This window comes from Lytechinus variegatus, chromosome 6, assembly GCF_018143015.1.
Source record: "Lytechinus variegatus isolate NC3 chromosome 6, Lvar_3.0, whole genome shotgun sequence".
Classification (NCBI taxonomy): Eukaryota; Metazoa; Echinodermata; class Echinoidea; order Temnopleuroida; family Toxopneustidae; genus Lytechinus; species Lytechinus variegatus.
The window spans coordinates 37,393,312-37,407,976 of record NC_054745.1 but is presented as its reverse complement, the minus strand read 5'-3'; the positions used below and the strand labels follow the sequence as shown (position 1 = coordinate 37,407,976).

Sequence of the window (14,665 nt, the reverse complement as noted above, 5' to 3'; positions counted from 1 at the left end):
CCATTCGCTATGTAGGAATGCTGCTCGCATATGACGTCACAAATCAAATAATTGAAATTCTAATAACTTTTTAATTATTTGATGAATTTTTCTCAAACCTTCAGCAATATTTTTTATTATTTTTTCTGCTATTTTTACAATACACTTTTTGTCAGGGTGAACTTCCCCTTTAATACCTTACTTGGGACTCGAACTCACCTCGTTTCATCTGCAGTCAAGAACTCTTCCCGCTATGCTCGCGAGAAGCGCTGATACCGCAAAGGGTATTTTTACGATTATCAGCCGATAGTTCGACTAGACTTGACTCAGACCCTTTACTGACTTAATAAACCAATGTCTATGGACAATTACATGCACTAGATCCTGCTCGAAATTCAACGAAATAAAGCCATATTTTGGTATTTCCACTCCCCCATCATGTAAGTTCTATATTAGGGCTAGATACATTATTCTGAACCTTCTCCATGTTTTTATTTTCAATTTTAGTGGGGGGTGCATATGGAACTCTTGCCAATGAAGGATACTGTGGCAGTGGCAGATCTGACAAATTTGACGGACAACAAATATTGATGAGACGCTCCCCGGGTGTGTCCAGGTGGGTGTTTCATAAAGCTGTTTGTAAGATACGAATGACCTTACGCACAACTGGTGATCCTTTCTTGTGCTGTGTGATATCCCTATGTAATTTATTTAGGACCGAAGAACATGTTCCAGTCTTGCATAAAGTTGTGCGTAACTTTACGAACAGCTTTATGAAACACCCACCAGGGGGGTGTTTCACAAAGATTTAAGTAAGACTTAGGTCGCACTTAAATGTCGACGCGTACATGATATGCAACGCGCAATCTTATTGATCAATACGCAGTAGTGCGCGTCCTCTTGGCATGATCTGACCAATGCTGTCATGCCTTTTATACTGCGCGCAACTAGACATTTAAGTGCGACTCTAAGTCATACTTAAATCTTTGTGAAACACCCCCCAGGCCTTTTAGGAATTAAGTGAGACCATGTCAAACGAACAGTCTATTCTTAAAATAATTAAAAAGAAAAAAAAATTGAATGGATTTTGATCTTTTGGGGATATTTAGTGAAAACAGTGACAACAAAAATACCACCATGAAACTATACATAAAAATACATAAACAAGATTTAACATAGCATGCAAATGTGACTGAGGTACATGCATAAGTGTGTGACTGGTTGAGATATATAAACAGGGGACATTTTGTCGAGGAGTTTCTCACCAAAACTACATGTACTCAAAGATGAACGAGACGACTTCCTTGATAATAGATCTTGATAGGTAGGGAGATGGTGATGATAGTGGCCCGAAAGGTATTTGGAAGGCCGGAAAATGAATTGCGCTGTTGTTAGGTTGCGTGTTAGAAGGAAATTGCATGTTAGGAAGAGATATAAAGAGAGCAAGACATAGTGTGAAAGGGGAATGGAAGTTACAGTGTTAGATTGGGTTAGAAATGGAAGAACAGTTCACATATGAAAGTTAATCCTGAACCATGTTCACATTTACAGCAACATCAGGTATTAATGCCAAGAATTAGTATGTCAATGCAAGAGATACATGATTAAAGAGACATGTTCAATGAAAAACAACGTTTTCAAGTCGGAAAGCCTATCAAGAAATAATTTTATTTGTTCATATGAACATAAATGAAATGTTCACCATATGATCACAAACTTATCAAAAAAATATCAAAATCTAACCTATTTATATATGCCATAGTACTTCCTTGCAAGCTCACTTAAAACATTTTAACTATCCAGCCTTTCACAATTCAAATAAAGTTTTATTTGTAAAGAAATTTTATTCGTTTATATAAAATGAAATGATCACCATACAGTATGATCACAAACTTTATTATTGCTAAAATCTAACACATTCATATATGCCAAAATATGTATGTTTTATGACATGAATAGCAAAAGTTATGAGCATCATTTCCTTTGAAGACAAGATCACGGTTATGACTGGATTACATATATATTTCATGTGGATGGTAATAGGCTGAAACACATTTACTGAGTATCTTAAAGAATATACCTTGGCTGTCAGGTTCATATTCACTCTGTTGGCTTTCCACAAATTCAGCTACAAGAATTTGAATATATGGTGAAATTAAGTGATAAAGATCTCTATATGTATCCTATTAGTCTATAAAATACACAAATTAACTATGCCTTGTTAGTGATTGTTCTTTTTTATCCGACTTCAGCATACCTCCGCATCATTAGATCTTTTACTTTATTCATTTTTTGTTAAGGTTACAGAGAGCACTTTTGGGGGTTCACATTTATAAAGGATGCAGAGAGAAGCTTCAAACAAAAATTCAGCTTCAAGAATTTGAGGTTAGTTTTGAGATCTGAGAAAGCTATCTACATTAAGCTGAGCACTATCATAAAGTCTAGATACCAATTCATTATGCATTGTTAGTGATTTTATAAACTGACTACAATACCGCCCCTCAGAAAAAAATACATATATGTGCCTTAAAAAGCAAACAAAGACCTACATATTTTCTTACACATGAATGTGTTATCCTTTTTTGTATTTTCTAGTGAATTTTGAAAATAGGCCGGGGCGAAAATAAAGGCATCTTTAATCAAGCCTTAGCAACTGACTGACCGACCGATGAAAACAATGCACTAGCGACCTGTACAGCGCGGCATTTTGACATGACTAGAATGCATAATACACAAGCATCTCATTCATACTTTGTGCTGAACGTCATAATAATCGAGTCTACCCATTTCGTTTTCTACAAGTTCACAAATCTTTTCCAAATTTTCAGTGTTGTTTCGGACATAATTCCATCGTTTCTTATACTTTGTCATCACACTAAGGTCAGTGCTGTCGTTGTTAAACAGGATGTGACATCACTCCGCCCCAGCCTATAAGGATCAAATACATAGCAATGATCAGAGAAAATAGATGACTTGCCCCACCCTCCCTATCCTTTAATATATTTTCTAGTAAATTTGGATAATAATATATGTGTAGATGAGTTGGTTCCTCCGACCCGACTTTAACCCCTTCAATAACAACGGATTTCAATGGTACATAGATTTCTAATAGACCCGAGGTCTCTTTTACTTTCGCATAGGGATAAATGTGTTAAAAACAAATATAAATAAAAAATATATACCCACAATGCATTTCTAACAACTTACCTTTTTCTGGGGGTATGAACGGATCATGTGAGGGCGTCCTATCGAGTGTACCGGCCGGCAACCTGTCGTTAAGGTCAGGGTCGTGACCTCTGTTGTCGGTGGCATAATCATCGTAAGGCTGCCGTGACGACACGTACGGGTCCTCTTCTATTTCAACAAAAGTTCAAAAGGTGATAAAGAAGAAAAGGTTAAAAAACGATTCATTTCACGAAGGATGGGAGGGGAGGGGGGTTGGGGTGATTACAGTATTAGGAAAACATTGAATTTCGTGACTGAAAACATCAATTCCCGCAATCATGAACAAAAATACTACTGTACATTGGACTTTGGTGTTTGGAAGTTCTCTTTCCCAAAGCTAATATAGAGGGCACATGACTCCCAATCTCTAATCAGCGCCAATCCACTCATCTTCCCTCCTCGCCTGGGGGGCGTTTCATCAATATTTTCGTCCAACAAGTTGTCAGATCTGACAACTTTCCTGGATTCTGATTGGTTGAGAAGCACTGTTGCTATAGTAACTGTCGGATAAAACAGGACTTGTTGGATAAAACGTCCGACAAGTCCTTTCATGAATTGCTCCCCTGGAGAACTTCCAAATACCAAGGTCCAATCTGGACTAGTATATCAGTGAAAATTGACATATTCTTCATGTCGATCTACATGTATATGTAGGTACAAAACATGAAAAAAAACCTTCAGATGGATAATACATTAGGTAAAGTAAATGTTAAATTGACTACACATAGCAAAGGCTGGTGATATGGATTACAAAGATTAGTATTTAAAATGCTTGAAAATAAAAATTATTTTTTTCAGAGAGAGAAGGTACATGTACAGTATGGATGGGAAGTGGGCTGCACACGTGAAACACGGCAAAGTACGGTGCATACAAACAAAAGAATATCACTCACACAAGAAAGTGCATCATTTGGTATTTAAAATAATTTTGGCACCAGTTTCATAAAGAGTTGCAACTGTTGTAACTTTGCCATTATGGCAACTACATGTACCATGACAACCTAGATTTTGATTGGCTGCTGAGCCCTGTTACCATGGTAGTTGCCATAATGGCAAAGTTACAATAGTTCATGATACAGGCCCCTGAACTATGATGCAATAGTCAAGAGGTACATGCCTTCTAAGAGTTCATCCAGACTCTGCGTCTTTTGCAGAGGTGCGAACCATGCACTCACTTTATCCATCTTAACATTCAAGATCTTCATGGAGTATCAGTTATTCAATCTCATATAGTCACGACTGAGTTTTAATTCGCAAGACTAAAATATCAGGTCAGCCTGCATGCAGTACATTCATTTGCAGAGGTGCGAACCATGCACTCACTTTATCCATCTTAATAACATTCAAGATCTTCATGGAGTATCAGTTTTTCAATCTCATATAGTCACGATTGATCTTTAATTCGCAAGACTAAAATAGCAGGTCAGCCTGCATGCAGTACATTCACCAAAATGTGGTATAAGTACTGTATATCAATGATTGGTCTGTCTTTTACTTGAGTATGTGCATTGTAAAAGTTTAGAATATGTTCCCAGGAAAATGTGATCTAAGTGCATATCACAAAGTCCCTTGGAAAGGATGTAAAGCCATAGGACCTCTGGTTCCCTGCTGATTTATCACACGTATGGTCCCTATAAGGAGTAGACTTCTGATCTTGGAAATATCACTATATATACCGGTATATGTATGGATATTCCAGTACAAGTCCCAAGCCAAGTGCGAGAGTTGTAGAGAGGCTCAAAAGACAGTAAAACTCCTTTGGATCAATGATGTACAAGTTTGTTGTTAATCAAATGATATTCCAAATATTCCGAGTATATTTCCAAGCACACATAGAAGTACCACAAAGGGTAGTAAGTATAGATTCCTAAAGAAAAAAAATACATGTATCAGCACATGAATATTCCATAACAAGTTGCTACCCAAGATCGATTTGACGGGCTCTTGAGGCATAAAATGATGCATCAATAGAGAATAATTTTCCTGGTATCGCATCGCAAATTGCTCCACATTTTTCAAAAGATTGCTTTCCGTGAAGTCTTTCATGAAGCACATTTTTTACCTAAGACTACATTATTTTAGTTGAGAGCTTTTCTCTTATGACCCGATATGCTATTCAAATTCGTAAAGCAAAATTATTCCCTGCATCAATGATGAACGATATTCCACATGTTCAAATATGTAGTACTGAATCTTTCCAAGCTAACGTCCACAAATACATATAGTAGAAGAAACGTATGGATTCTGTTATACTACAAAAGAAATCAATGCTGTAATTGTGCAGTGTTTTGCTGAAATGGTGTGAAACGCACCTGGTGGCTCGTTTCACTGTGCTTTAATACTTGAAAATCTCCTTTCCATCCAATTACGAGCTCGTTATGAAAATCTGTCATGCCAATGATCACTTCACACTTAAAACCTTGAATACAGGATCAGTGGTTTTCTCATTAAGGCGAACATATCGTTGGCAAATTAAACCAGCAGACACGACGTCGGCTATTGAACCGGCAGATGCATCATTGACTTTTACCAAAAATTGGACAAAGCTCCTACATGTGTTCACATGGGTTGTGAGCTCAAATGTACATAAGCAAGAAGTTATTTAAACATTTTATTTCAATATTCCCAACTGGACTTATCCTAGTAAAGTTTCAAGGAGTAAAATGCTGAAATGTTTCCCCGTAATCAGAAATGTCTTTACAACAAACATGCGATGTCTATTTGTCAATCAACTAGAGATGAATAAAAACATTTGAACGCAATCGTTGGTAATTAAACCAGCAGATAGTGCTGAATATTGAACCGTGAGACACATCTATGGCTATGAAACCAATTCCAGTTCAAAAATCTGACAAAGCTTTTCCATGTATTTAGTTGGTCTTGTGAGCTTAAATGTACCAGGATCACTTTTTTAATATTCCAATATCCAACTGGACTCATTCTAATTATCAAGGGGTATTACATGAAGAAATATTTCCAGTGATAAGAAATGCATTTATGCCAAACATTAAATGTCCGTGTGCATCAACTAGGGATGAATCCAAATATTTGAACGCAATCGTTGGCAATGAAACCAGCAGACAATGTTGACTATTGAACCAAAGATGCACCTTTGGCTATTATTACTGATTCCAGTTCAAAATTTGGACAAAGTTCATTGTAAGCTCAAATGTACATAAGCCAGAAGTTATTTAACCATTTTATTTCAATATTCCCAACTGGACTTATCCTAGTAAAGTTTCAAGGAGTAAAATGCTGAAATGTTTCCCCGTGATCAGAAATGTCTTTACAACAAACATGCGATGTCTATTTGTCAATCAACTAGAGATGAATAAAAACATTTGAACGCAATCGTTGGTAATTAAACCAGCAGATAGTGCTGACTATTGAACCGTGAGACAAATCTATGGCTATGAAACAGATTCCAGTTCAAAAATCGGACAAAAGCTCTTGCATGTATACAGCATTACAGGTGGTCTTGTATTAAAGCTCAATTGTACATATATTGACTTATCATTTGAGTCTACTATTACCTAAAAGTTGCACCCAAATTAAAGTAGTAACATGCAGAAATGTTTCCAGTGATAAGAAATGTCTTTTAAACAAACATAAACCAGATGACCACTTGTTAAGAAACAAGGGCCGAGTCGAAACTTTAAAATGTTCAAACGTTGTTTAAATACTGCTAAAAACATTCCTGTTGTAAACTTGTCAACCGTTTGACCCTACGGAAGAAACAAAAAGCAAACAGATGAGCAACAGAAAACAACCAAAAGATCAATTCAGAATTGCATCAATTTTTTATCAGATAAGAAGAAGCGGAGCTTTGGTGATAGTAACACAAAGCAAAACAATATTCCACATCATACAAGTATGTTGTGTAACAATCCATCTCAAACTCAATACAGCGGGTAATTTCTCCTCCAAGAACAAACAGAACTCTACGAAATTAGTACCGGTAGTCCATTACGTAATCCAATAAACATTTAAAGTGCAAGCGACATGGCTGAGAGCAGACTGATCATGAAGCAAAAGTGATATTTGAATTAAATAAATGGCAGGCGAGAGTTGATCATCACCATATCATAGACACAAGAACGCATTGTTGTCGATTCTAAATGATAAAAGCCCTTCAAAGGGTACGATGTTTCAGGACAGATAGTTATAGCACAATCAATAATACTATAATTTGTATCCGCAAATGAAACAGCTGCAAAGGTGTTTTATACCTCTTGTGTATAATTCTGAAATAATATACCTGAACTGGACTCACGTCTGTATGCCGAATAGCTACAATGTATGAATATATCTATTATGTGTAATTAGATAAACACACAATATATACATGTACGTGTAGGCTGCAGTATGACATCATACCGGTAATTTTTTTTTCCATGTAAAGTCCCTCACATATTTGGTTAACCCATCTAGCCTTGGACGACATGACTGGGCACTTGTGTTCAGATGGCATCTAATAAGCCAGGGCATTTAATGCGTTAACTGTGCAGTCGTATGGGAATCTTCTATATGTGTAAACACACCTTTGAACTGTGAAGATCTATACGTGAATAAATGCATTTCTTTTTCTATGAATGTTATTGAAAAATGATTGAAGTATAATGTGGGTTGGCGACTGCTATGTATCATCACATAGACTGTAAACGGCTGCGTTATATTTGTGTTGGTATATAAATAGGAATGGGGTGAAAACATGAAGGCCCTGTTCACACTATATGAAATAGATGTGAACTGTACAGTATCTCTTATAATTGATCAATTTACAGTTTGAAATAATTCATAACTTGATCAATAAATCTTTCGATTCACTTCCTTTAATAGGTATTTTGATATTCTTTATTCTTGTTAATTCACTTTTAATCAATTATTTTGAAAATATGGATATTTTGAAGTTGATACTTTTTTACATTATTTTTTTTTCTTGCCCAGTATCTTCATTTAACAAACTATTTCAATTCAGTTTATTTGTTTGGTCCCAATACACTCACTACATTTGGGCCCCATCTTACAAAGACTTACGATCGATCCAATCAACCGTCACTCTATGGAAATCCATCAGTGTCATAATTTTTTCTACAGGTAAGTTGAACAATGTCCTTTGTAAACAGAAGAGAAGCACAGTGAATTTTCAAGAAAACAATGAATGCATATACATCACAGTTATGAGTAATATATGTTGATGTTGCTGGCCGTTCATAGTTGCGATTGATTGGATCAATCTTAACTCTTTGTAAGATGTGGCCCTGATATCAAAACATGTCTACAGGTACATTTGTGCAGTATTATAACACTTCATCTTTAATTCATTTCATTTTTTCATCAGTGAGAATGACCCCTTGTTAAATGTTTAATGTCAATATCATCATAAATGCGAATAGTCCAAGGTTCAAGATGAATTCCTGAAAACAAACCCAATAAAACAAATATATCTACAAATAGAGACGATATTAAAATGAAACTACCAAATGAATGTCTCTGGCATTCTTCGTCAAAAGAGTGAAACTAAAAGGAATTCCACCTCACTGCACAAGTTGAAAAATGGTTCACATATTCAAAAAAGTGACAATGACAAATTGAGTATTTGTTGTATTTGAACAATATTTTGTCACTAAATGTGCATCACTTTGTTTAACCAGGATGTGCATTACATGTAGTGCAACCAGGCATGATTCTTTTTTTTAGGTATGGACTTACAATAATAATAAGACCTATAGATAATAATGGAATGAAAAAAAGACTGAGGGAAGTTTCTATAATGCATAGACAATTTTTTTTTTTTTTTTGGGGGGGGGGCATTGACTAGTTTATGCGATGAACAATATGAGTACGTCATTCATAATGGCCTGTTATATGCATTCATGGCCTGCAAAGTCAGTGGAATGAATATCCGTGTTACACAGGGTATGCACATGACAGCACACGCTACCTGTCTACATGATTAGGGGAAAATCAATAATGTTATCACAAGTAGTGCCACCACCTTCCTACTTATGCTGCCGTACTTTGGCAAAAGAAAGCAAGTTACAAAATTACAATTTTTTGTATTAAATGAGCAATGTGCGTTCATCATTTACATGGGCGTCAATGCAATTTAACAGCCTATTTTCTTCAATATCTTCCCATAGCACTATCATTTCTTCCCAAAGTTTTGCCTGAACATGCAACATACAAAGAGTTTTCTGAAACAACATTAGCTTAAATTGGACTGAAGTGTCACTTGCTTCCTTTTGCCAAAGTTTGGCAGTATGATTTACCACATCCACTAGTGGACATAAATGGAAATATCAAAAGGTTCTTAAAACATATACATATATTTGGTGATTGTCACTGAACTGCAAACGTGCCTCACATTCAAGCACACCACACCAATCATACTTGGGCCCGGGCTGGTCGCAGGGCGGGGATGGTCGTAGTTATCGCGGGGGTTGACCCCCGAGGCTTCCTGGCCGGCGTCGCTGGGGGCGACCTCGGGGTCAGAGGTCAAGGGGTAATCGTCCCAGGGGTTACCGTAGTCGTCGACCCCCGAGGGAGGGGTGGGTTGGATTGGGGAGATGACTGGGACGGAGGGATGGTAGGAATGCATGCAAGAAGATGAATATGGAAAGGAAAATTAGCAGATCGTTGAGGATTGCATCAGATAAACACATATCATGCAAAGAGTATGGACTGCTAGAGAAATAAATTGAGAGGTCAAAGCAAGCAAGGATAATCAGATATTTAATATGAAAGCAGGTGGGTGTTTCATAAAGCTGTTTGTAAGATATCAAATGACTTTTACGCACGACTGGTGATCCTTTCTTGTGCTATGTGATATTCCTTATGTAATAGATTTATGACCTAAGAACGCGTTCCAGTCGTGCGTGAAGTTGTGCGTAAGTTTGCAAACAGCTTTAAGAAACACCCACTAGATATATATTAAGATGGGAATCAATGATTTATGCTTAAGTTAAAAAAACAAGTGGAATGCCTCTGGCCGTCTCACCTGCATCACGTGGTTCAATATAGCAGCAGTGCTGACTTTGAATACTACTCTAACTCGCACAAGATGTTCAGTGATACATGGTTACTCTTATAAATGTCCACTTTTTATGAACTAGACCAATAAACTTACAGAGATATGATGGTTATTCAACAAAAAAACCCAACATGGCCAAAGTTCATTGACCTTACATGACCTTTGACCTTGATCATGTGACCTGAAACTCGAACAGGATGTTCAGTGATACTTGATTACTCTTATGTACAAGTTTCATAGACTTTCAAAGTTATGATGGTAATTCAACAGATACATCCAATTCAGAGAAAGTTCATTGACCTTTGACCTTGGTCATGTGACCTGAAACGCGCACAGGATGTTCAGTGATACTTGATTACTCTAATGTCCAAGTTTAATGAACTAGACCAATAAACTTTCAAAGTTATAATGGTAATTCAACAGACACCCCCGATTCGGCCAAAGTTCATTGACCCTAAATGACCTTTGACCTTAATCATTAGACCTGAAACTTGCACAAAATGTTCAGTGATGCTTGATTACTATTATGTCCAAGTTTCATGAATCAGATCCATAAACTTTCAAAGTTATGATGGGAATTCAACAGATATCCCCAATTCGGCCAAAGTTCATTGACCCTAAATGACCTTTGACCTTGGTCATGTGACGTGAAACTCATGCACAATGTTCAGTGATACTTGATTAACCTTATGTCCAAGTTTCATAAACTAGGTCCATATATTTTCTAAGTTATGATGACATTTCAAAAACTTAACCTCAGGTTAAGATTTCGATGTTGATTCCTCCAACATGGTCTAAGTTCATTGACCCTAAATGACCTTTGACCTTGGTCATGTGACATGAAACTCTAATAGGATGTTCAATAATACTTGATCAACTTTATGGCCAAGTTTTATTAACTAGGTCCATATACTTTCTAAGTTATGACGTCATTTCAAAAACTTAACCTCAGGTTAAGATTTGATGTTGACGCCGCCGCCGCCGTCGGAAATAGTCTCACTCTGCTTCTCAGGTGAGACAAAAAAACGGGCCTCCTATTACATTATAACAAAAAAATGTGATTGATTAATGTTACTCACAACTATGGAAAGCCAGTAGGGACATTATATTGATAGCATTACAGGAATGCAATAGAAAGGTGCGGCTCTTCTGCTAGTGAAAAGATTTGGATCTACTTGCTCTATCTAGATGAAGCCTTGGCATGGTATTAAAAAAATGTCACTATCTGCAAGTTCTATACAAATTCTTAAAAAAAAATGAATGTATGGAAATGATAGGGTTTGAGAGAGAAAGCAAAGGGGGGGGGAGAGGTCAGAGATGGGAGGGGAAAACGGGCAAGGGAAGAAGGCAAGAGAAGATGATAGCATGTGTAGAAGTGGAAGGGAATTGCGGTACAGGTGAAGAGAAAAAGGGAAAGGACAAGGGGCGGAAGTAATTGGGAAGATCGAAGCAATGGATGGGGGAGGGGGGAGAGGGAGGAAGGCAGAACGTGAAGGGGGGATTGAAAGAAGGTGAAGGAAGAAGGTAAGAATGGGTAGAAGAAGGTGGAAGGGAAAGGGGAGAAGGGAAAGGGCAAGGGTGAGGGAAGAATTGGGAAGACCAAGGCAACGGATGGAGGATGGAAAGAGAAAGGATGGGAAAGAAGGCAAGAGAAGAAGGTGGAAGGAATGGGAAATTGCAGTCCTGAAGAAAAAAGGGAAAGGACGAAAGATCGAAGCAATGGAGGGGGGTGGAAAGGGAAGGGGAGGAATAGGAAGGAATGCGAAGGAAGAGGTAATAATGGGTGGAAAGTAATGGGGAATGGCAATACAGGAGGAGAACAGGGAAAGAGGGGCAGGAAGGAATCGGGAAGATAACAGCAACAGATGAAGGCTGAAAAGGGAAGGGCAAGGGGAAGGGAAGCAGGAGAAGAAGGGGCATGAAAAGAAGGCAAAAGGAGTAAGAATGGCGGTACAGGTGAAGAGAAAAAGGAAAGGGCAAGGGGAACAAAAAGAATTGGGAAGATAGCGGCGATGGATGGGGGATGGAAATGGAAAGAAGGCAGAATGAGAAGAGGAGGCATAGAAAGAATGGGTAAAAGAAGGTGGAAAGGAAGGGGGAATGCCGGTAAAGGGGAAGGGGAGAATGGAAAGGACGAAGGGGCAGGAAAGAATTGGGAAGATCGAGGCAACGGATGGGGGGTGGAAAGGAAAGGGGAGAGGGGAGGAATAGGAAGGCGAAGGAAGAGGTAATAATGGGTGGAAAGAAGGTGGACGGAAGGGAGTAGGGAAGATAGATATAAGAAAAGGAAGAGGGGGAGGAATTGTGAAGGGGTAGAAAAGTTACAAGGGATCATATAATGGAAGGGGTGAGGGGGATGGAGGGGTCTGAAGAAATGGGCGTGGCCTACCTGCTGGTGGAGGGGTGTGGGCGTATTCCCTGAATCCTGATGACGACTGGTAGGGGTCCTCTGTCTTTGGCAGTGAGCTGTAAGGATCCGGTCCGATGGGGGAGGGTGCACGATAGGGCACATCTTCACCAGCACCATCAAATCTAAACAGAGGGGAAAAATAAAAAGATATTGGTTATTTCTTGTATAAAATATACAATTTATTCATTCATGGTGGCAATTTGAAGGGTATTTAAAGACTCTTCAAATTGTCACCATCATCATCATCATCTGATCATAATTACCAAAATTTTCATATCCATTACCACAACCGTCACCATCACCATCATAAACAACACCATCATCACAGTCACGATGGTCATTATAATCATGATCATAGCTACTGTACCTTTTCTATCATTGTCATCACCAACACCATAATTTTGACCATTTAATAAACTATAATTACCAGTTGCTAACCAAAACTTCCATTATCAACATCATCCTTATGACCATTAACATTATCATCATCTCCACAATCATCATCATCATCACCATCATCATCACCATTATCATCATCATTATCATCATCATTGTCCTCACTGTCATCATCATCATCACCAAAATCACTACCACCAAATCACTAGTCTCATCATCATCACCAGAACCACCATCATCATTATCATCATAACCATCATCATCACCAAAATCAGTATCATTCCATCATCATTCTCGTCATCACCATCACAACCACCATCAACACCTCCAGCACCAACCATCATCATCATTCTCCTCCCCTACTCCTCTATCACCATTAATCCTTCCCTGCCCCTCCACCTTCCTCTAACCTATCCCTGGTACGTTAGGGATCCTCCATCTCCACCATCCTCGGATCCACCTTACCTTTAGCAATCATCATCATCGTCATCATCATCATTACCAAAACCACCATCAACACCACAACCATCATCTCCATCTCCATGATCATGATCATCATGATCATCCTAATCACCATCGTCATCATAGAAATCACCACCACCCTTCTCCTCCATCACCATCTCCTCACCCAACCCTGTTGCCGTAGAGATTCTCCATCTCCACAAACCTTGGGTCCACCTTACCATTAACGTCACCATCATCATCATCACGACCATTGTCACCGTCATCATTATCACGACCATTGTCACCGTCATCATTATCACGACCATTGTCACCGTCATCATTATCACCATTATCGTCATCATCATCACAATCATGACCGTTGTCACCGTCATCAACACCATCATTTCATCATCATTATCACCATGACCACCACCGCAACCATCATCATCATCTCCACCACAACCACCACCATCATCATGACCATTGCCACCGTCATCATCATGAGCATCATCATCATCACCCACACCATTGTCATCCTTCTCCTCCTCATCATCACCATCATCATCACCACCATCATCCTCATCATTACCATTGTCATCATCCCCATCATTATCATCATCATCATCATCACCATCATCTTCCTCCTCCTCTTCCTCCCCCTACTCATCCACCATCTCCTCACCTATCCCTGGTACCGTATGGATCCTCCATCTCCACCACCCTCGGGTCCACCTCCCTAAAGCTATCCCTTGGTTTGGTGTCACTGCTATATCCATTATAATCATCATTAGAAGGGGGAGGGGGGTCTGCGTACCCGTAGCCCCCCTGCCCGCTCTCTGAAGGAGGGTATTCCTGGTAGTTGGAGTGATGCGGGCTTCCGTAATCCGATTGTCTGTCATAGCCTTGTGACTGCAAATGAGAAAGAGTAAAAATATGAAGACATGAGTGCAATAAAAAATTAGGTATGGGAGTAAAACTTACATGTAAACAATCAATACAGTTGATCAGTTTACCAACAAGCAGTAACCGAATACTACTATTACATGTAACACTACAATTGTTCGTCGGATGTAAATGGTAAAGATCTTTTTTAACCTGATTGCTATTAAAGAAAACACAAATGTTTGTAAGTAAGCAACCAGAGGACCATCAGCCTATGGTTCTTTCCAAGGGACTGG

At 38.5% G+C, this 14,665-nt stretch overlaps 1 protein-coding gene across 7 annotated transcripts in view; it reads right to left on the bottom strand.

Annotated features, from left to right (window-relative positions):
- The window catches only part of LOC121417423 (plakophilin-4-like), a 90,629-nt gene that overhangs the window by 23,577 nt on the left and 52,387 nt on the right, over window positions 1-14,665 (bottom strand). For 5 of the 7 annotated variants that reach the window (XM_041611125.1, XM_041611123.1, XM_041611127.1 and 2 more), the window contains 5 exons: window positions 14,170-14,396; window positions 12,627-12,769; window positions 9,598-9,777; window positions 3,187-3,333; window positions 2,060-2,107 (listed from right to left, as the gene is read on the bottom strand). In XM_041611125.1, coding sequence (XP_041467059.1) covers window positions 2,060-2,107; window positions 3,187-3,333; window positions 9,598-9,777; window positions 12,627-12,769; window positions 14,170-14,396 — 745 coding nt within the window. The remainder of the gene's footprint in view (window positions 1-2,059; window positions 2,108-3,186; window positions 3,334-9,597; window positions 9,778-12,626; window positions 12,770-14,169; window positions 14,397-14,665) is intronic. The other 2 variants (XM_041611126.1, XM_041611131.1) reach the window with 2 other exon arrangements.